At 36.9% G+C, this 23,135-nt stretch overlaps 2 protein-coding genes and 1 non-coding gene across 5 annotated transcripts; all 3 read right to left on the bottom strand.

Annotated features, from left to right (window-relative positions):
• Nucleotides 1–1,662: 1,662 nt before the first annotated feature.
• On the bottom strand, nt 1,663–9,236 carry LOC113770679 (callose synthase 12). Of its 3 annotated transcripts, none has more exons than XR_003468418.1 (3): nt 3,803–9,236; nt 3,486–3,589; nt 1,663–2,081 (listed from the first exon to the last, which is right to left on the bottom strand). XR_003468418.1 is itself a non-coding variant. In XM_027315218.1 (2 exons), the coding sequence occupies exon 1, from the start codon at nt 9,206–9,208 to the stop codon at nt 3,809–3,811; it is 5,400 nt and encodes a 1,799-aa protein (XP_027171019.1). In that variant the 5' UTR covers nt 9,209–9,236; the 3' UTR covers nt 3,263–3,589; nt 3,803–3,808. The 3 variants fall into 3 exon arrangements, 1 of the variants encoding a protein (XP_027171019.1); XR_003468419.1 differs by having other exon boundaries at nt 3,511–3,589; XM_027315218.1 differs by lacking the exon at nt 1,663–2,081 and having other exon boundaries at nt 3,263–3,589.
• LOC113772692 lies at nt 6,088–6,168 on the bottom strand. Its single transcript, XR_003468652.1, has one exon. It is a non-coding gene; the product is annotated as a small nucleolar RNA J33 (small nucleolar RNA).
• Nucleotides 9,237–16,923: 7,687 nt separating the features above from the next.
• Nucleotides 16,924–20,860, bottom strand: LOC113770152 (integrator complex subunit 3 homolog). Its single transcript, XM_027314539.1, has 3 exons — nt 20,538–20,860; nt 19,325–19,615; nt 16,924–18,352 (listed from the first exon to the last, which is right to left on the bottom strand). Exons 1-3 carry the CDS (start codon nt 20,697–20,699, stop codon nt 17,186–17,188), a joined length of 1,620 nt encoding a protein of 539 aa, XP_027170340.1. The 5' UTR covers nt 20,700–20,860; the 3' UTR covers nt 16,924–17,185.
• Nucleotides 20,861–23,135: the final 2,275 nt, after the last annotated feature.

Genomic DNA, 23,135 nt, shown 5'->3' with positions numbered 1-23,135 from the left:
GTCTTAAATTTGGCCCCTTATGAGTTGTGATCATTGATGGTGATGGAACATTGGAAATTTTCAAAGGCAAGTGCTGAAAATGAAGTGTATATGCTTGACTTGCAAAAAAGGCAATTTTGCTTTCACGTGCTTTATCTTATTTGGAGTCATCTTCTTTTCTTGATTTCCTGCCAAAAGAAAAAGAAAAAGATGAATAGCAAATGCAGAAGGACAATAATTTTGGTTAATCATGACAATTTTTTCTTTTGTAGTGTTAGTTCTAAGTAGACCTTCCAAAATATATCAGTAATTAGCTCCTCCCACAAAAAACTTGAGAAATCAACATTGTTAGTTGAGCCCTTTAACCGAATATTTATAACTTAGTAACTTCCATAAATTGTTTTAATTTATAAGTGGATTAATCCGCCCATCGATAAAAGGATTTTATTGCAAAAAAAAAAAAAGGAATAAGGTAGCTACTTCTTCAGTTTATAGAAGCTATAGTTTTGCCTCGTGATAAAGGAAAATAAAGAAATAAGCATAAAAAATTAAAAAGAGTAAATTGGAAATGCAAATATTGAATAAGGCAATATACGTAAAAATATTATTTGGAAACAATTTTAGAAAAGTGATGTCAAAGATCTTGACTCTTGATGGAGGGGTTTGAAATATTACGCGCTTCGGCTGAAATTAAGTATTGATTTTGAGAAATGTTAATGGCATTCCATTTTTTTAATGATATTTTCACAATTTGTCATATGATCTAATAAATGAAAATTATATAATAAAAATGATAGTAAAAGTATCATTAATAAAATGTGGATTGCCAGCTGACAATTCCCCCGATTTTAACAATCTAAAGTAAATATCATTTCAAGTATGCTAATTAAATTTGACCGTGACATTTTTTAAAATTTTTGTCTTTTACTCTCTCTTCCCTCCTCATAACTTTTTCACCCCCAAACTATTAGATTCAAGATTTAAGATTTGAATTCTAGGAGCCCTTTTTTTGCAACTGGATCAACTTTAGTGGTTATTAAACCACAAGAACCTAAACCAAAATTGAGCCTAAAGAAGAAATTTGGCAAGATACTTTCCATCGGATTCCTAGCAATTGGTTGGGTACATAAAAATTTCTTATTAGAGGAAATATATTGGGTTGGATCTTGCTATTCCGACTTAATATGTCCAAGCAGATAATTTAGAGGCACCCATGCAAATATATTTTTAATGAAATGGCCTTAAAAAAAGAAAATGAAAGAGAAAAAGAAACGCAGGGGGGAGATTTGTTATTGGTTCAAATAAAATGTACCATAAAAGTAAGCCTACATTCATATTTACTTGTTGGAATTATGTTTCTTAAAATCCATATTAAGTTATTGGTTCAAATAAAATGTATCATTTTTAAGAAGTAGCGAACACAATTGGCCCCAAAAGTGTAATGCAAGAAATTGGTGCCAAATATCAGGTGCCCATGAACAATCCGGAGTCTGCATGAATAGAACTTTCCTGGTCCAGACCTTTGGTCTTCAGCTAGAGCCGTCTCTAGGGGCCCAAAAATATGCCATGTGGATGTTATTAGTCCACTCGCAGGTTTGGGTCTTAATGAGAAGCAACAATAGGCATTGGGGAAGTGTAAAATATGGGGCCGAAAGATAAGATCATGAAAGTTTTCTGTAGAAGTGATGAAAATTGGGTGTATTCAATTGAATGGAAGTCAATTTAAACGATGTTTATACTGCAACAACTCATGAATTCAAATGCTAATTTCTATGTTGTTTGACAAACTATTTGTGTAACAACCAAATTATATGCTTAAGTAAGCTCTGCACACTATGAATCCTGGGGTATTAAAAATGAATGACAAGTTCCCCATCTGGGCACTAGAAATTTGCGTGGAAAAAACAAGCGTAATTACAACAGTAGATGAAATCTAGCATTGATGAAAAACCAGTTAGTGCCTCTGCCCCTCCAACACCGGAATCAACAGACACATTATAGTAAAGCTGCTGCTACAATGCACACAAGAAGCTCTACAAATAGAAAACAAAGCTAGGGTGTCAAGTCCTGTACGGTACCTAATCTTCAGTCCAACTCTAAACCTGCACAAAAACAACCAATAACATCATATATTGATTGCAGGGAGACAAGGAGAGTTTCAAAAGAGAAATTAGGTAGGAAGAACCAAATTATCACTTCTATCACAACTCTAGATTCAGAAACCTCATAATCCATCTCTCTACGTGGTCCCTCAAGTTTATTCCATGTTTGTAAGACGCACTCCAGGCACACAGAGTGATATATGCTTGTTCCTTCTTTTGGAAAAAAGAATAAGTTCTAACCTGCCTCTGGATTAGACGAATGAAATCTTAAAAGGTTTGGGAGACAGATAGGAAGCGTTATAGCTGGATTATGATTAAGAAGACAATCGATTATGCAAGGTAGCAAGTCAAAAGGATAGATCATCTATATTTAACCCGTGGATGTGGATGTGTTTCTGAAACGTGGTCGGTTTAAGGAGGACTTAACTTGATCTTTCAACGGATCAAGGAAGAAGCAACTCATTACCAAAGACCAAATATACAAACCATGGCAAAACAGCCAAAGGTGCGGCATATTATTTGTTTCAGAGAGACTACAATAAACATCTGAAGATCTTGTATGACAGACAAGTATTACTATAAGCTGTAGAGATGCTGTAAGAACATTACATATGAACTGGATGAGCAAACCACAGGGAGAACACCAAATGGATTATTATGCAGAACAAACATGTTTATTACTGAGAATAAACTATAATATCCATAATCCCGAAGGTCAGAGTAGCTTTTGGGAAACATGATAACTTCTACTAAAGTAAGTAATGCAGAAAGAATAGAGCATCCATGTTAAGGTTTCACAAATTCTAAGTAAATTATGCCCCATATGCAGAGCCCCCGAACAAACCCAGAGCTCAGGTGATCCAGTTAGACAACTGTCTACTGCCTACTGCAGCAGGCTTCTTTTGTAATGATGCTACAGAAAGTGTAGCCCAGTTCTCTGCCCTCAAAGTCTGGAGAGACAACTGACAAAACCAAATAAATCACTCAGCCGCATCTCCCTAGTTTGACCACAGCAATTGTGACAAAAGACAGGGCGCTATCCAGAAAAACTGTTATTATGTTTTATAAATCTCTTTTTCTAGCCATCATCACGTAGAGGAGGACCAAGTCTAGTTGTATTAAACCAGCGAGGTGGGCATGCATGCGGAGGATCCCAAAATTCAAAATAAGCTAAAAAAAAATAGCAAAAATCCAATTTTATTGAACAGCATGACTATTTACAAAGACTATTGGAGAAATTATGAGAACTAAACAAAGTAGGACAGATTGAACTTCCCGCTAGGATACAATTATGTCATATTTCTCCAAAAAAGCTACTAGCAACTAAATCCTACGATGGGAGCTAGGATACAATATTGGGCAAAACAAATAGGGCAAAGACAAAACAAGTAAGATTAAATATACCATAGTGAGAAGCAATTTGACACACAATGTCACATTTTGTGCAGAAACTCCAAGACAACAGCAAAGCCACCATATGGTCGTAACACATGGCCTAATGCCAACATCTGCAAAAGAATAAATATCTGAAGTCAGTTGAAACTCGCAATGCCAAAGAACAGAAATCATACTATGCTAGTAATATAATCAGGAAGGACAGACTTTGAGACTAGGGTAAGCAATCAAGTTGTGTAAACCCAAAGAATGACATTGATATGGGCCACACGACAACGAAAAGAGACAAGACATTTGAAGACAACAATATTAAAGGGAAACATTACCTCAAATTACACGTCACCCTTTGGTTTTTTCCCTGTTATGATCTGGAATATCTGCAGACCCCTACTAAATGCTTCATTGAACAGAATCCTTGTCTGCATTGACTGGAAACCAGGCAACCATGACAAAACTGCTACTGGAGCCAAGACAATCACAGCAAACATGATGTCATACAAGCGGGCAACAGATACAACTATGTCCCAGATCATGGTTTTTTGCAAGAAGGGTCTTAGAACTTGGGCGATCAAAATGAATCCCCAACCAGTAGGAACAAAAGCCAACAAGCTTATGAACAGATCACCAAATTTGAAATGTGTAAATTCCAGCAATGCAATGATCACAACAATGACCAGAATAACAACAAGGAACTGAACCAGACGATAGTAGATATGCTCCTTGGCAGAGTATTTGTCCCGAGCATATGCTACAATCAGATAAAGTCCAAGAGCCACCACCACAAAGATCCAGGAAAGCAAGTAAACCAGAATGCTCTTACTTCCAGCAGCAATACCCAGCTGATATACAATGCCATACTGGAAAAAGAAGAAGCGCAGGTCCAAAATTATTTCCAGTACTTTCCCCCAAAGACCAGTCGTCCTCAAATGATCCTGTTCCTCGTACCACCACTGTTCCCAGCTTTGTTCGGCTTTTGCAAACACACCACCTCTGTACCAAATCCAATTCATAAAATCATCAAAATCATAAACGGTCTTTAACCAATCAAATCCCAAAGGATTGAACACAAACGGTGCCAATAACCAGGACACCACCAGGAACCAACTTGAGATAGTCAGTAATATATAAACAAGAGTTCCCTTGGCTATAGGGCTGTATGAAGCATAAACAGTGAGTATTAGTCCCAGCTCAATTGCCTTCACAAAGTGGCTACGTGCATACAATCTATAGTTTTCAGCAAAGCTCTTATGCTGAACCACAAAACCACGCCCTGTTGCCCGGTATTTTGCGCCACCATGGAGAATAGTTCGTCCAAAGTAATGGGCACGAGTTCCCATGGAAAATGTGTAGAATACAGATGAAAGCTGAAGCTGCATTGTTATGAATTCCCAAACAGCGTTAAGGAAACCATGCTCAAGAGAATTCTCCACAATCATTGGTAAGGCGGTGAAGATACCAAGTTGGATGATGAACTGTTGGTTCAAGATTGTAGCAAGTGCTCTATTATTGTTGGTTTTACTATTAGCAGAACCCTCTACTCCACCAAGTGCCAAATACAGCCGGCCCCACAAAAATGCATAAACGGTTAGGACAATCATCATTGTATTGAAAAAGAATCCAACAGTAGAATAGAAGAATGAAAGCATCCTGAAGAAATCCAGCCTATGACCCAATCTATACACATCTCTGCTCAGAACTTGCTCGCCATTCCCACTAGCAACCTTGGCTTCAAACATTGAGACTTGATTTAAACCAACATCTCTTCCCTTGCCAACTTGAATGTACTCATGGTGAGTGACATTACCACCTCGCAAAGTGCAGTTGAAGCCAGCAAAGATATCCTCACTGATGTTGATAACTCTTGAAGCTTTGCTTATGCCACCTCGTGTTAAAAACCAAAACCTATCAAACACATCAGGGTGGCCGTAATGCATTCGGATTTTCAAAGGATTAGCCAACACACGCTGGCCCAATGTTACAAAACTCATCTCCTGGGCGGACATAAACCATGCAAGTGATGAGACAGAGCCAGTGAAAATATGTTCACGAACTCCAAGAATAGTAGGCTTTCTAATACCATAGCGGCGTCTGAATTCCTCCAATAGGTTCCGCATTTTAAGTGCCTCCTCAAAATAGTTATCTTGGTTCATGTCTATAGTTTGAACGGCATCTCCCCTAGTGAAGATGAAGGCATGGTTCTGGTTCTCTGGCTTTCCCTCTCCAAGCTTCAAGGGACCAGGCAACTGGACTCGATAGATCTCAACTTCTTTTTGCAACTGCGGGTCATACTTCACAAGAACTGAGTAATACGCCTTCTCATCCCTCCCAACAGTTACCTCATCCACATAAGCAACCCGAAGTGCTTCATTATTTTGCATCAAGTACAGGATATCATCTGCATGGGGATCTTTTTTGGCCTTCTGAGACCCATATATCTGACACGCTACAACATAAGTGAACTTCATCAAAGCAGTCCCATACTCGTGGCCTTTGAATAATAAACTCACTGAGCTACTTGTTCTGCTCAAGCTTCTCCCAGAGGGCGACATTTCAGAGCTGTAATGATCCATGCTATCATTACGTCTCATGGAACCAAGTTCACGGGCTCCTTCCCTGATGTCCATCTCTGAGGCAGAATCTAGAAAGGCCAGCATTTTAAGTGCCCGATAATAATACATCATTCCTCTCACAGTACGGGCAAGCGTCTGGCCTCTGTACGATGCCCAAAGGCGAAGATCTCTTATCTTCATTGTCCATAGTTCTTTCTCATCCACCATTCCTTCTCGCTTCATCCTCTCCAAGAAATTCTTCCAATCATCAGAATAAATTGTCTGCAGATAATAGAGCGTAGAGATCCCATCTTCATTCTCAGTACGAAGTTGTTCCTTGCTGTATAGCACTTCTTCGTTGTAGTAGGGAGTCAAAACACTGAAAGCCATCATTTTCTCAACCTGGGGAGCGTGGGGCATATTCATAAATAATGAGTTGCTAAAGAATGCAATTCGACGTCTTGCCTCAAGATTTGCTGGAACTTTGAGCATTGAATCATGAGATGTGAGAATCTTGTACAAGCGACGAGCCTGGCGATAGAATATCTCATTATCTTGACCAGGTAACTCAACTGAATTCTCAAAAAGCAGTCCAGAACTGGAAGCTGGCCTCTGTGGAGCCAAACCATCTTCCCTCAGTTGATCAGGACTCCTCTGCTCTTTGAGAAAATCTCGAATAGCAGTCTCATAGAGAGCTTGTAAAGCATTGACAACTTTATTAACATCTGTCTTTGGCTTGAGCACTAAATCAAGAAGTTTGACAAGCTTATCATGAATCTGCGGCAGTGCAGTCATCTTGTACTGTTTTGTGAACTTCTCCATCTGAATCCACTCATCAATTTCTTGGAAGAAGGTCCTGATGATGGAATGCTCCTCAGTGTTGCGTTTGACAATCTCCAAGAGGAAGTGCCTGACACTGTCATAAGATTCAATGACGGCACAACGCCTGTACTCATTCTTGGATACCTTGAACCAAAGCCATTTGTCAGGGGCATCCACCAGTTCCTTAGCCTGGCTAAGAGCAAGAAGCAGCTCATTACAAAGAAGTAAACATGGCCAACGGATCACCCGGACATTCCAGGTATTCTGTGGCAGTTCCAACAACTCAACCTCATGATCACTAATGATGTCTTCCTCCCTGAATATCAAGATAATCTCATTCCATATTAAGGCAAACTTATTTGCCTCCACCTGATTGGACTCAAGCTTCTTAAAGGGCCGGCCAAAACCATAGCGCAGCTTCAATCGATTGATGGCATCCCTGAACTTACTTTTCAATGAACCCCTAGCATGCAGTAGCTGCTCTTCAGGCATCAAATTGAATTGAATTGCACTAGCAAAGAACTGAAACCTCAAACGTAACTGTTGCATATTCCGAATCTCACCCAAGTGCTCAAATAAGCCAACTCCCACACCAACAATTGCAGAGTAGATTGAATACCAGATCTGAATATCCATGAAGTAAATCACAACCACAGGAAGCCAAATCAGGCCAACTGCAAACCTGTTGCTTCTGCTGAAAAACTCGTGCCACTCATAGTTAACATTTTTTAGGTCCAACAAAGCCTTCGTCGGAACAATCATAGGTTTGATCTGCATGAAGTAACTGAAGGCAAACTTTGTGGCAAGTACCACAACCCAGAAGAAAGTATACTTTATATTGTCAACCAGCCCTTCCCTCAGACCCCTACCCACAAATGTCCGACTCTGGAACCACCAGGACAGCATATAAAATATCCTCCAATTAGTATTCTCGAGGAAATTTCGGATCCAGGGCAATATGAACAGAGCCAAAGCCAAAATCTCTGGAACAATAAACACCAAAGCGACCTCAAGGAAATTCACAATCCTCCTATTTGTTGCTGCAGACCACCCCCGATCAGCATTCCTTTGTGACCAAATTCTTGCATAGAATGCCCCAAAAACCACAATCCACCCAGCTGACACCACGCTCTTCAGCACCATCCTAACGCCAAGCATCTTAGTCTCCCTCGAAACCAGACCATACTGCATTCCGAAATCGAGCAAAGACTGCAAGAATCTCAGACCACTCCAAGTAAAGAACACGGTCAACACTTTGACTTGCACTGGCCGCCTTTCTAGTGCCTGCCATGGATACTGCCTCTGCTCCCAAGCCACAATTATGGCCGCCTGAAGGAACAAAATCAACATGATCCAAAGCTTGTCAAAGCTCCTAAACAGGTTCCAGAACGACCTCTGCTCCACAAAGCCCGTCTTCCCCACCTTCTTCCCCTTATTTGTGGTCACGAAAAATGTACTCCCAGTATCCATAGGCCATTTCAACTTCTCTAAACACCTCCTACTCCAGAAATACTCATTAATATCGTCGTAATTCCTCCAAGCAGAATGTGGGGCCGTCCCATTCCTACTATTCTCGACCTCAGCCTTAATCGCCTCATAAATGGGCTTAACAATCCGATTCAAAAATGCATTTTCCCCCGAAATCGAAGGCAAAAAGGGACTCCCAGTATTCTCATCAGTATAACCTTCCAAAATTTTATTCAATTCCATAGCCATATTATGAAATATAAAACACAAACACTCAGGAGCAAACCGTAAATTCGCAGACTCACCCCATATGAGCAAGTAAAGCGAGACATACAGCAGCTCCCGCCGGGGATCAGAGGCGTGACGAGTCGAATCAGAAATCCACACATTAGACTTCAACCGGAGAAAGGAGCACCAGCTGGAGTAATTCTTCAAGAGTTGCTTCCGGAACCGCCGGAGAACTGAAGGGTCAAGCGAATCAATATTATCCGGCGGCGGAGTAAGCCGCATCTGAGCATTGGACAAATGCAGAACGAGGTGCTCTCTCTGGTTCTTCACATTTGAAGCTTGAAACCCGAAAAACAAAGCCAACCAATCCAACAAATCGTAGTGAGGAAGCCACGGCGAAAACGGGGGTCGCCGGAGGTCACCAACGGCTCGTAAAGCAGCTGCAGCAGCGCGAACTTCCGGATACCGGAGAGATGGGTGGTCCGCGAGAAGATTATGGACGGGGATTATATTATAAACATCGTCCTCTTCAGCTCTGTGTTGTTGTGATGAGGATGGAGGGTTGCTCTGGGGTTGACGGGTTGGATATTGAGGACCTGGGTTTTGCCGGTAAGGTGGTGGCGGACCCGTTTGAAGCGGTGGTGGCTGCCGTTGACGGTGGCCCATTATATCATGGGTGGCCGGAGATCTCAGATTTCAGATGGGCTCTTTTTTTTTTTTTTAAATCTTTTTTGGGGGATTAGAAAATTGGAGGGGTTTATGGGGGCAGGGAAAGAGAAGAAAAGATGGCGAAAAATGAACAGGGGAGACTGGAGAGAGATGTTGTGGGGTGGATAGTGACAGAGGGATGTATGGGGGCGCGTGAGCGCGTGGGGATTTTGTACGGGGCGAGGAGTGGGACCCATTTGGGGTTTTTATACGTTTAGTTTTAGATTTGGATTTTGAAATTTTTGAATACTTATAGAAATGAAGATTTGTGATTGATTAAGATGGTAATTTATTTTATATTCCATGTGATAAGTAGGGATTGTGAAAGATTTGTTGTACTTTGTGTTGCAAGAGTTGTACAAAGACTTGGCATTAGTGCAAAATGAAAAAAATATTTGGTGGGAACATGGATATGGGCAAACGCTGGCAATGAGGCAATCTCTGCGCATTTGGCATGTGGATTGTCTTACGGTCAGCTTGGACAACTTCTCAATTCAGACAACAGAAGTTTTTTTTTTTTTTTTTTTTGGGTGGTGCGTGTTTTCTTCTTATCTTTTTCATTAAGCTAATGACAGTTTTTTTTTTTTTTTGAAAAAAAAAGTGCCTACTGCACGGTTGTGTTTTTCTGTTGAATTTTGGGAAGGTAAGATTGTTTATATATTTTTTCTAGTATAGAAAGTGTGAGATTTACGAAACAGGAAGAGGGAATTATAATTCATGATTTCTATATTTTAAAGTCTTTAATTTTAGTCATTAGACTAAGGTTTCGTTCATGAATAGGATTTTACCATTGTCAAACTATAAAGGGAATTTTAATTTTCATCTTTTTGATGATGATTTTTATGTAGGGAATTCGTAAATCTTTAAAACTTTCAATCCAAGATCATAGTTTTGAGGGAAGCAATTGGGATCTTCCCCTTTATTTTAGTTTCCTATTCGTAAGGGGCACTATCCACTATGAATGAAACAGGAAAAATTACCAAAACAAGATTTTACGGAAAATTTTTAGTTTCTTTCTAGTCCTGCTTTCATTTGGAACTTTCCACTCGTTTTCTTGTGGAAGGAGAAGTGCCCAAGTAGTTGTTTTACGAATATTAGTTACAGACCAAAGGCTTCTTTAGTAGTATTAGGTATTGATTTTACTCATTCTGACAATATCAATTCTGTAACACTTTTGTTTGACAAAGTAATGGTATGTACCCATTATTGGACCACAAGGTGTAGTAATTTAACTTAATTAATTTCATTATAAAAGGTGCCAAGTTGGAATTCAAATTGTCAAGAACAAAAATTAAACCCCAAAAAAAAAAAAACAAAGAGAGAGAAGTTGGAATCAAGAAATTGACAAGGAGTATAGATACTTTTACGATATGCGATTTTTTTTTTTATTTTCTTTTAGTGAGAGAGGGATGAAATTTAAGAAACAAAAGAGGGCCGAGAAATTAGAACCCAGAATTTCTACATTTTAGATTTTATGATATGATTATAAGCATTATTGTTAGCTTAAAATGCTCTGTATTTGTTTGCAGTTGTAGATATGGGATCAAACTCTGCTTATGCATATTCAATGAAGGTAAATCTGCTCATTAACTACACTGTTTCAGACAAATACATAATCAACTCATTTCTTCAATTATTCTAAGACTAGTTTCGCAGCTTTTAAGTAGTTAGATGTTCAAAGGAATTATATCATGTTACAGAAAATCAGACCTATGCTATGCATAACTCAATTTGATTTAAATGACAATTATATGTTAGTCATTTTCTGCCTTAGACTTTGTTTGGGATTGTTGTGGTTTATAAAGAAACACTTCTGATACAATACTTTTAATATAAGTTTTTTTTTTAAATTACCAAAAGTTGGATTTTTTAAGTTAAGAGAAATTAGTTACCAAAAACTCTAGAAGTACTTATTGTGTTTAAAGAAGGGTTTTTTCTTTTTATGATTACGTAATGATAAATGTTAATTTTCAAGACAATGAGAAAAACAAAAGTAGTAAAATAACAATTAGAAACCCAAAAAAAAAAAGCCAAGAAAAATTTGAACTTCGAAAACTCCACCAAATGACAGGAAAAGTGAAATCAATGTTTGTTTGGATATAGCATTATTTGAAATAATTACTGTAGTATTTTTTGTGATGTGATATATGTGAGATAACAAGGTGTTGATAATATAAAAAGGTGGATTGAGAAATGTATTTATGATGTAAACAAAATATTATTTAGAAAAATTTGATATCCAAAAATTGCCATAATTCCTTCTCTTCCAATTTTATTCCCTTCTACTTTTTTTTTGCCCTGAGTCTTCTGCTTTAGGAACATATGTAAGCTGCTAAAAATGGAGCTGCACTTGACATCTTTGTTCACATGCACTTAACCTGTTCATATAATAGTCCCAATCAGATGTCAAAAGAAGATATATATATATACATGTATAAATATATACATGTATAAATATATATATATATATATATTTGTTGTGACACCACCAGAAAATGGAGAAAAAGAAACAAGATGAGGGTCAAAATCCTTCTTTTCAGACAAAAAGCACTTGTCCATTTAGAAAAGAATTGACAAGTAGGCTATTCTTTTAAGGACATTTTGATGCTTTTGCCCTTGGTTAATGGTTGGGGCCAAGCCAACGCGTAGATTCCGCTGCCCCGTGTCAAGCACACTTTGCCAAATGGTTTTTATAAGGTGGCGTGTTCAAATCGGAGCTTAAATTAATCAAAGATTTGAGTTTAGATCGATGCAATGGACCTAATAGTACTCCGATTCTAATTTAAACCACTAGTACACTTTGTCAACTTCTAAATAGTGTAAAGTTATAGATTAGAAAGCACCGGTGTCACCCCATTCCATGCACTTTCTTATTTGCTTAATAAATAAGAATGGCTTTATCAAAGTCATCTTTTCCTTTTCTTATTTTTTTTTTATTGATTTTCTAAATGTTGTCCATTGGTGCCCAACGGGCACTGGTTAATATGGACAAGAAGTAACATGCTTAATGAATGCGTTAATTATTTTATATTTTGGAAAGCTATATTTAAGGGATTCGCAACGTGAATGACACACCTAACCTTTTTCCTGAAAATAAACCTAGTAAAGAAAGTGTATACAATTTTGTTTAATTAAGTGAATTAGAAAATCATATGTGATTTGCTAGTTTTATCGATTTTTATTGAATTTATTAGTTATTTTTTTACAAATCTTGAAAATTTATTAGTCTATGTCTTCTCCCAAATTGAATTGTGCTTTTCCTTTCAATTTGTTATTTATGGTGGATAGATAAAGGTCCTTTTCTTTTGGGTAAGCTGCAATGGTCTTGTTTTGGTTGGGTTTGGTTTAGAATTTGGGAACCTCCTATCCCTTTGTTGTTAAATATATATATATATATATATATATAAGTATAACAATAAGAAAGTTGAGGAATCTTGACAGTATTATGCATCTTTTAAACAAAAAAAAAATAAAATAATAGCACAAAGTTAGCCATACCTTTTGTTCCTAGATTTATGAAAAAGAATTATTAGATTTCTAAACTCATGTTAGACAAAAAAAAAAAAAAAGATAACTAAATAAAAAAGAAAGAAAAAAAGATGAAGTTGATTTACAAACAGCTAGGCCAAACATTCACTCTACCTTTGTTGGTTTATTTGAAATGGTCTTTTTTGTTATTTGAAAATTTATTTCCTTATCAGATATTTTCCAAAATTAAAGACATCATCTGTTAAATACTAAAATTCTTTAACCAGATCGTTTTTTCAAATAACATTAAAATTAATGCACTACCAATTAATTTTATATCCTTCCCTTGTGGTTTTGTGTTTTTTTGCCAAACAACCATTAAATCCCTGTCACTAATTGCATCCAAACCCAATTAAAAGAAAATCAAAATGACTGAACTACCACCAAGTTAACATAGTTATGAATAAAAGGAAAAAAAAAACTATACAAAAGAGCAAATTTTTTGTAAAGGAAAAAAATTGAAAGCACCAATGCCACAGTATAATAAATAAACCACCGTTGGATTGAAAGATCAAAGACAAAGTTTAAGATTGATATCAAGAAGACTACGTTGAAAGAGCAAGAAACCCCCCCAAAAAAAAAATCCAGAAAACAAAAGCTAAAAGCCTAAAAAAGCAACAACAAAGTATAAATGGATCACAATGATGCGCTTGGATAGAAGATTATTTTAAAAAAATTAAAATAACAATATAGCACTTTTTATGGCATGATATGTATGTGAGATAAAAAAAATTAAAAACATATTTTATAATAACAATCAAAAAATCTTTATACAAATTACAAATAGTGGAATGAATGTTATGGCTATTGCGGATGGCCACTTTCTTGCCTCCTGTTGTACATGCCTTTCCTCTGCTGCTGCATGTCAATTTCCAACAGTTAATATTGTACTTCGATATGGATGGAGACCCTTCTGTTTTCTTCACCATATTCCTAATGTCGTGTCCATGCACAGCGACTTGCATTGAATTGCCTGTCCGGACCATGCCCTTACCCAGTAACGCCTACGCTACGTTGTCTTTTTTTTTTTTTCCAAAAAGGGTAAGTGATTTTTATAGATCGCCAAAACTGAACAGTTATGAGCAAATGCTTGATAGAACTATATAATCAGTGTCCAAGAGAAATCGAAAGTTCTTCATCTTGGATTATGTCCAGGGCATATGAGCTAATTCTATTACAAATTTGATTATATTCCTTAGATTTGAGTTTTGATATTTTTTTTATTTTTTTATTAGATCTGAGTTTTTTTTTAGATTTTGACCATCAAATCTGGAAATTTTTTGGATCTATTCGATAGATCTCACCATAATATCTGAATTTAAAGCAATTAATTAGTAGATCTGACGATTGACACCACGCACAGATGGCATGGAGTTACAATTATTTTATCTCATTTTTTAAATTTGGAGCTTTATAATGTAATTTTTATTATTTTTCAGATTTGGAGTATCTTTTCTTCAGATCTGTTCTTTAATATCTGTGTAATTTTTACCATTAGTGCAGATTTTATTGAAATTATGATATTTTAGAAAAAAAATTGATTATACTCCTTAGTAACTAGACAAAAAGGAACACATTTGAAAAGTAATTTTAATTGATAAATGTCTTCCAACAAGGTTGCTAGTCTCTCGAGACACGGAGACTTCAACAAAGTTGTTAGTCTCATATCATGAGTTTCCTATATAGATTTGTGTGTGGATTTGCAATTTTTTATCTAAAGATTTTTAGATTTTTTGTGTATGCATTTCTTAATTACTTTTTTATTTTATACACATTAAATCGTTACAAAATATTTTTTCTACGAAAACTTCAAAAAATGACGATTCAGCATTTCAAATTTCATATACATTAAATCGCTATAATATATTTTTTTAGAAAAAAAACTTCAAAAAATAGCAATTCAGCAATTCAAATGGGAGCTAAACTTCTAAAGTCTGCTCGATGTTGACCTTTATCCAAATTGTAGGATAACTCTATAAATTCCATCAAACATCAAGAGAAAGTTAATTATACTTGGACAGGGTTCAATTAAATTGCTATGAAGAATTCCAAATGCCTCAATACTCTAGTTAGGTGGCCGGCATTAGCAAGTGCATTGTACTTGGGAGGTTGCCAACCTAGATTGCTAAGACTGCTTAGTCAATCAAAGTAACAGCCTGAACAGTCCTAAATCCCCCACAACTAGTTAGGTTGCCAAAGTTAGTACATTTTCTTTTGGGAGGTTGCCTACCTAGGGCTGTGACTGACTAGTCATTCAACATAGTAAAGCGTAAATTTTCGACTCAATCGTCATCTTTTCAGGACAGATTTTGGAAGGCTTCACTTCAAAAGGAACAATATGAGTTAATTAGAGGGGATCTGTTGAGGCAAAAAAAAAAATAAAAAATAGAGGCGATCTGTTGGCTGCAGAGCCAAGTTGAGCCATTGGTTGTTACGCACACATACATGAAGAGGAATAGACCTGTAAGATTTTTCATATTTACAACAAAGGCTCGTTCGATAAATAAGTTTTTTGAATATTTGTCTAAAACTTTGTTGCAACTTACTGTAAAAGTTATAGAAAATTTTTTTGAAGTGTGTAAGTTATTGGATATTTTAAAATGTATAGTTTAAAAATTTTGAAGAATTTTTTGAAGTTACTATAACTAAAAGTTGTTAAAAAAACTTGTAGAAAAGAAATTTGACCAAAAATTTATTTGCCAAACAGGTCCAAAATCTTCGTTAACTTATTAGGATCCCTAAAACTTCCCCCAAATGGAATATTAAAGATTCCTGCACAGAAAAACTTGAAAAGAACCTCCTCCTCACATGTGCATTTTTGGACATTTACTCATTACGGTTATTTTAGTAACAATTTGTCAAATGCGTTAATTTCAAATTTGATGCAAAATCAAAGGATAATGACTATGAAATTTCATTTGTTAATTTTCATGGAATCCAAGAAATTGTTGAAAAGGACATACTAGTGGGGAGACTCCAGAATTGATGCCTGGGCCAACAACATGCTACAGGCATCATTTAGCCGTTTAACCAGCCAGGATAGGAATGCGACAGATGAGATGGGCACATATCATATCATATTAGTTGATTTTGCATTTAAAGAGAAGATACTTTGTAAAATTTTTTTTAAAAAAAAAGGTTTGTAAAAGTTCAAATTGTAACATTTGCAGATAACATAATAGAGTTTCGTCACATACGTATAAAACCAAAATGACTGAAAAAATTGTTAAGTCAAAGGGGGCAGACACGAAGAAGTCATGCAAACCGTGTGATCCGACAATTTCAGATCAGACCAAATCATTCCTCTTACGTTACACATATGCTTTGATCAAATGCGCGTTTCATTCTTCCATTTACACCGGGATTCAGTTTTACTTAAAGGGAAGGTTTTTCCGATGGACTTGTTCAATAAAGATGAGGCAAGTGGTCATCAAATGCATCCTCAATTAACTTGCTAATTAAGATTAAGAAAAAGCTTGATACAAGTTTCTTTAGTTGATAATCGGTATATCAGGATGATGGGGTGTGAAAAACATCTAGGAGTATCATCTACAATGCCCTGTTCGGTTGATGATTGGTATATCAAGTTGCAAGCGTTTTTGACTTTAGCTCTGCGAATAGACAAAGAACTGTACAACTGATGCAGTAGAAGTCCACGTCCTAATCAGCTTCCTAACTTCGTAGACTTTGAGGGATTCGCCATTTTAAAAGACAAACGATCATTTTACCGTTAATTAGAAGCATCCGAGCCTCATTAACTACTTGCAAGTTATGACTTGATCGTAGAAGCTAAAGAAAAATTGGTACGGAGAATTGACAGCGAAGTTGCACATTCAATTGCTCATGAGGCCCATTCTGGAACAGAAGAAATAAACGCTAAAGAAGCCTTCGAGATAGCATAGCAGGAGGAGAAATCGACACAAAGAAGGATGCCGAACAAAATCATCATGAGAAACAGTAAGCATAATTATGTTTCCAGCGCCACAAGATTCAACATTGGAGTAATCATATTGAGACGGAGAAGAATTATTAATAATGTAATTTATTTGGGAACATTCCCTCGAATCCATTACTGTGACAACTTGTTTTGGGCCTTCAGTTTCCGTAAACCCAGGATAAAGAGAAGGAACGAAGCGGGCACCAAAAAAAAAAAAAACATTAAAAAGGGATCTAAAACAGGGAGTTTCCAAACGAGTGTTTCCCATTGCAATAATACTGCAAGCGTGATACATTACCACCAAATAAAACAAAAAGGTCAGTAAAGAGATGACAAACAAATACAACGCACCTCTTCGATCCCTATACATACTTGTAGCATTGTCGGAATGACATGATCCTTTATTAAAAGCAAGATGGAAGCTACTCAGTTGTCAGCATAGCTGCAACTGGAGGGGTTGGGTTACGTGCTTACCCAGACCATCCCCTCTGAGGACCCCCAGCAGAGTGTCCATTCAATCTGTCCAGCACGGCATTAAAATCAACAGGCTGGCCGCTCTCCTCTAGCCTTTGTATGGCACTCACAACATGATCCCCCCTGTAACCCATGCTCACCACTTTCTCAATCAAATCACCGTAAGGATGGTTGCGAACAAACTGTGGGGGACGAACAACTAGATTTGAGCCTGTGTTAGGCTGTAAGTTCTGGGGAGGCATTGTAGTAGGAGGATAAGGACTCTGTGGAAAGTGAGGCTGTTGAGCTGGATGATGTGGTCTTCCTGCTTCATCATACATTACATACGTGTTACCAGGTGAAAGTGTTGGATGTGGCCCGCTAGCTGCATACCCATCAGCTGGAGAGGCATAAGTAGCCTTGAGATGCTGGGGTTGAGGTTGTGGTTGAACCGGCCTTGCAGCCCCACCATACCCATAAGGAACTGTTTCTGCACGGACAGGACCTGGTTGTGAAATTCCAGAAAACGGTACTTGCATTGGCATGCTGTTAGGCAATGTCTCTGGAGGAGGAGGATTTGCTTGATTAGGTAAATAAGAGGAGTAAACAGGAGGAGATGAAGGTCTAATCTGAGGCTGTACAGATTGCTGTGGCAGTGGCTGAACCTGCTGAGGCAACTGCTGGGGCCACTGGGGCTGGTATGAAGGTATAGGCTGTACCTGTGGTGTCTGATTTACTTGAGACTGGGCTGGCTGTGGTGCCACCCTAGAAACATCTTGCAATTGGGGAGCTCTATAATGTGAATCAGGTGGGAGATATTGACCCTGAGATGGTTGGGAGGCTGCAGCAGGGACATTTGGCAGCTGATGTGGTGGTAAATAATAAGCCTGTGCCTGTGGCACGCTTTGAGACGGCATTGGAGGTGGGGGTGCCACTGGAGGCGGCTGCTGCTGCTGTGGCTGTGGGAACTGATGGGGAAGTGCAAGTGCTAATTGCTGGCCATGCGAATCTGATGAATTCTCACTCTTTTTAGCATCAGAAGCTGGCGCACTAACTCTCTCCTCCTTCTGTGGCAAATTGCTTGCTGACGAAGATTCTTTCTGAGCAAGGTGAAGCTTGGCTAGTTCCTTCTGAGCTTCAGCAAGCTCCTGTTTATCTCTTAGGATTTGAACTGACCTATGTACCTGCCCCAAGAATACAGAAGGATGGGTCAAATCAAGCCATTGTTTCATTTGGGATGCTAAAACAACCAGGAAATCAGGCCAAAAGCAGGAATCCAAAGAAAGTAGCAGAATAAAAATCTAAATCAAAGATCAGTTATTTGGTATTCTACAATTGCAGGAAATAACTTAACCTTGTCCTGAGGAAATAGAAAGCAGATACATTAGGCTAGAACAAGTGCTTAAGAATCACTAAAAGAGTTTAGGTACATAACAGCACCACAAGTACTCGGTCAGTAGTTTCAGGCATTAAGAGGGCTGGAAATCAATTATCCCTATTACATGGATGTCTGTGGTAAAGCTGCTTTTCATGTTGCATATATTGATGCATTTCCTAAGAAAAGCCAACATATTCCTTTTATTTTATTTTTTAGGGCAAGTTGGAGGGCTTGAGCGGGGGATCCCTCACTTACACTGCCTACCCCAACCCATAGCTCTTCCCCCCCCCCCCTCCCAAAAAAAAAAACACTTCCCCACCCAAAAAATATATATATTCCATTTGATTACCCATTTAACCATTAACTTTTGCACTATGTCTCGAATACTATACATACACAAACCTATTGGAAGGTTCACTGATTCTTATTAGTACCACATTTCCTCTTGTTTGAATTCACTTTTTGTCCACTCAACAGTGCATAGACAGAGGAGGTAAAAATAAATCTCTCAATGTCCTTTAGCTTAAGCTTTGAATTGTAGCAAAAAAGTTAGCAGAGACCAACAAATATTTGCGTTATCTAATTTTTAAATATTTCTCTTTCTCCTGTCTATCTCCCCTTCCGCTAAAAACAAACTATGATAGATAATATATAACCCAGTCAAAATATTTCTTCCCTCCTGCAATCTCAACAAATTCTGCATATAACCAACTTAAGCACAGCACTGTTTACTGCACTCAATAACGCTAAGTATATGCAATAAAACTAGGAAACACACCTCTTGGAGATGTTTCTCAAGTGATTTGAGCTTTGTCTCTGCTTCTGTGTGATCACCACCTAATTCAGAACGCATCTCTGCAATGGTTTTATCCAAGTTATAGCAATACAACTCCAGCTGGGACAGACGTGAACTAATACCCTCAAGAAAACGCATGAGATTGTCTGCATATTTCTTCATGGTCCTCTCGACAGTCGCAATCACATCTTGATTAAACGAAGATTCTTCTGGTGGACTGTAAGATGCAGCAGGAAAAACTGATGATCTTGCCATTCTATTTTTGTGGAACTCCTGCTCAACAAAAAGCAAAATCCCTATTATTAAGCTGCTAGATTTCAGTGAAATTACATCAATGAAAAATGTGATGGTACCCACTGAATTCACCTGAGGTCACTGGTCAGGTAAAAAACGAAAACTTGGAAGGATATACAATGGCAACAAAAAGCAGGACCAATTAAGAGCTAACACTAAAGACTAACAATCCTCAAAACAAAGACTACAGTGTTAAAACATGAGAGGACTTTTTTTTTGCATCTCATAACACAAATAAACGAATAAAAACAAAATTATGAATATTGTGCGACTCCATATTCTGCAACAACCAAGAGCAAAAATACTGAACAAACAATTCTAATTTATTTTAAGTATTAGCTCCATCAGTCAATACTTTTACTAACATCAAATGGACGCTATCTTAAATTTCCAGCAATTCCAACCATTTAACCGAGAATTGCAGCAGGACCAAAGAGGGATTGCTAAATTCTAAGTTGATGAACTTAATAGAAACTTTACTAGAGCTTGTCCAATGGACCAAAGTTCTACCATTTAGCAAAACGAATATTTTGTTGACATAGTTTACACTCATCTCTTTAAGCAAATAACTAGAAAGCTATGAATTTCATAGCAGCCGGGTTTCAGACGTCAAATTATCAATTCTCATCCATTTATCCGTGAAATGCTCAATCACAACGACCATCGAACTGATAAACCAAAAAGTCTAGGTCTTGATTCCAAAACAAAGAAGAAAAAAAAATTCCATTTTCCGCCAATTAAACCATCGATTATCAATCAAAACACAAAAATCCCCAAACCCTAACAACAGAATCCATCATAAAATACCAAAAAACCCCAAAACTCACACAAAGACTTAACACCCAGTCCAAAACCCTAAAACCAAAACTAAATCCAAACCCAAAACAAAATCAGAATCAACCTTAGCCGAAGTAGCTCCGATAGCCGGGTCGGAGTGGCTAGTCCCATTCGAACCATCCTGATTGCCATAATCTTCATACGGGCCGCACAAGATATCATCCGACGCAAAATTGTACGCCTTGGAGCCCGAGTTGCTAGGCCGACCCGCCGATCCAGATGCCATAGTCGAATTTCAGCAATCACAAATTAAATCGATTTCTCGAGTTGTCGGGTATTTTTCGATATAAATAGATAAGCTTTGGATGGGGGTTGCTTAGCTTGTTCGCAAAGTAGCAGAGTAGTCGAAGAAAAATATTAAAAGTTTGGGACCGTTTGGTCTTTCTCCTTTTCTTTGTGTGTGTGAATGTGCGTGTGGATGGAGGCGTTTAGTGCGTGAAAACGTTTTTAAAGTGAGAATCGTGGGTGAAAGGATAAGGAAAAGAATGGGAAGCCACCGACTTTTGATGATTGTACATGATAATTTGCTGACTGAGGATGAGGGGAGGATTGAATTTTTAAGGGTTAAATAACAGGCCTGTCAATCGGGGCTAATGAGCCGGGCTTTCATAAGTTCAAACTCAACTCATTTAATTTGGAACATTTTTTGGTTTCGGGCTATGAGTTTCGGGTTTATAAATGTGAAGGTCATACTCAACTCACATAATGTTCGAGTTGTGAGCCTTAATCGGGTTTAGCCCAAACTCACTTATTACTCCTTAATTTTCTTAATATAATTACTATAACTATTAAGTTGTGAAACTAATTTAACATTTACAAGACTATAATATTAAAACTAAACATGAACAAATAATAGTTCTTAAAAAGTATATAAACCAAAACTTTTTCAATAATATTTATATTTAATTCGTTCAAAATACATGAAAAATAATAATAAAACATGCGATCATAAGCCAATACATCTTTAAAAGTTAAACTTTTTTTTTATAATCTTGTGATTTGAATCCAAACATACTTGATGATTTGTGTTTGTAGATCAAAAAGAAATCAACCAACATTATGCCAATACAAAAATTTATTCAACCAATAAGAAAAGTTACAGATTCAGTTATGCATAACTAATATTGGCTCTCAAGAAATCTCATGGAAGAGTCTTTAGATGTATTTTTATATTTTGTAATATATATATTTAGTATTTAATAATAATATATTTGGGTATATAATTATACATAATATCAAAATATAAATATTATATATATAATTAAAGGCCGGATCTATATCGGGTTTGAGCCTAATAGGGCCCACGCTCGGCTCATATTTAATTCGGGTTTAATTTTTAGGCTCAAGTTCAGACCGGCTCACTAAAATGTCGGGCTCATCGGGCTTTTTGTTGGGCCGAACGAGCAGAGCTCGGTCTGGCCCAGCCTCATTGACAGTCCTATTAATTAAGTGATAACTTTGATTAAAAAAAATAATCATGCCTCTAAACTATGAACCTTTTATAAAATTAAAGTGTCAATTTGTTTGGAACTAAATCTTGGAGAGTAGCTTTTAGGTTTCAAAAACAGATGTAGCAATGGCCTTTTGGTTACAATTTTATTTTTCCCTTTCTTTTCTTCTCTTCTTCCTTTATTTAATCTCTCTGGTTGTTCTAGTGGAAATGGTTAGTGAAAGAGTGGGTGATCTTAGTTTGAGCACTATCGAGCTTAGATTTCACTTTAATTGAGCTCGACTAATACAAAGTAATGACATTTAGAAATTTTTTTTAAAAAAAGGTTTTTCATCAATAATTATTATAAATAATAAAAGATATGTATATATTTAAAACTCGATTAAGCCTGATAACTTTCGGAGCATAGGATACTCTTTTAACAATTTTGGCAAGAGTTGAAGAACTTTTTGACCTAATTATATGCGAGTAAGTTGATTTGCTTGCAGTTATAATGGAGGTGAAAATTTGAAAACTTTTGGTTAGGTTATGATCTTATAGAGCACAACATTGAATTTTGCTATTGGTTTTGGTTGTCGTTTAATTGGGAGAGATACAATTTTAGCAATTTGTGGTTTCTTATGTTTCTTTGAAATGAAATTACTTCCACAATTTACAGTTTTAGAGTTTTGTAAATAGTGCCTAATTTGGCATGGCTTAAAATCAATTGAATTGACCATGCATGTAAGCAATATCTCTGTTAGAGAACATCAGATTTACTGCTTTGATCACTCATTCCACAAATTGCATTAGTTTTGGGCATGCAGAAGACTATTTCTTTGATACTTAAGAATTTGTCATAATTTTAATTGTTGGATAATTAACTGAATTTCTCCAGTTGCTAATGAAGAAGGCCACTTTCACAAAACTGAACACAATTACAAATTTTGTTCATAATGCATTAATGCTTGGGCCATTATCTCTGTATTCCTTAACCTTTAAATTTGCATTAATTGTTTATTTAAATTCGCATTAATTGTTCACTTTTTAATGCTTAAGCTAAATTCTAAAACCTCAATTTCTGTTATCATTGTGCCATTTTTAATCGTGCAATTGACTCTTATGTACCACTAATACTATGTCAATTACCGTTTTGAGATTTTATCAGTAATTGCTTTTGTGTCGCTTAAACTTTTTGTATGATTTATTATTTCATATTAATGCTATGTCTCA

Source organism: Coffea eugenioides, chromosome 5, assembly GCF_003713205.1.
Source record: "Coffea eugenioides isolate CCC68of chromosome 5, Ceug_1.0, whole genome shotgun sequence".
NCBI classification, from domain to species: domain Eukaryota; kingdom Viridiplantae; phylum Streptophyta; class Magnoliopsida; order Gentianales; family Rubiaceae; genus Coffea; species Coffea eugenioides.
This window is presented reverse-complemented; position numbering and strand designations above follow the sequence as displayed.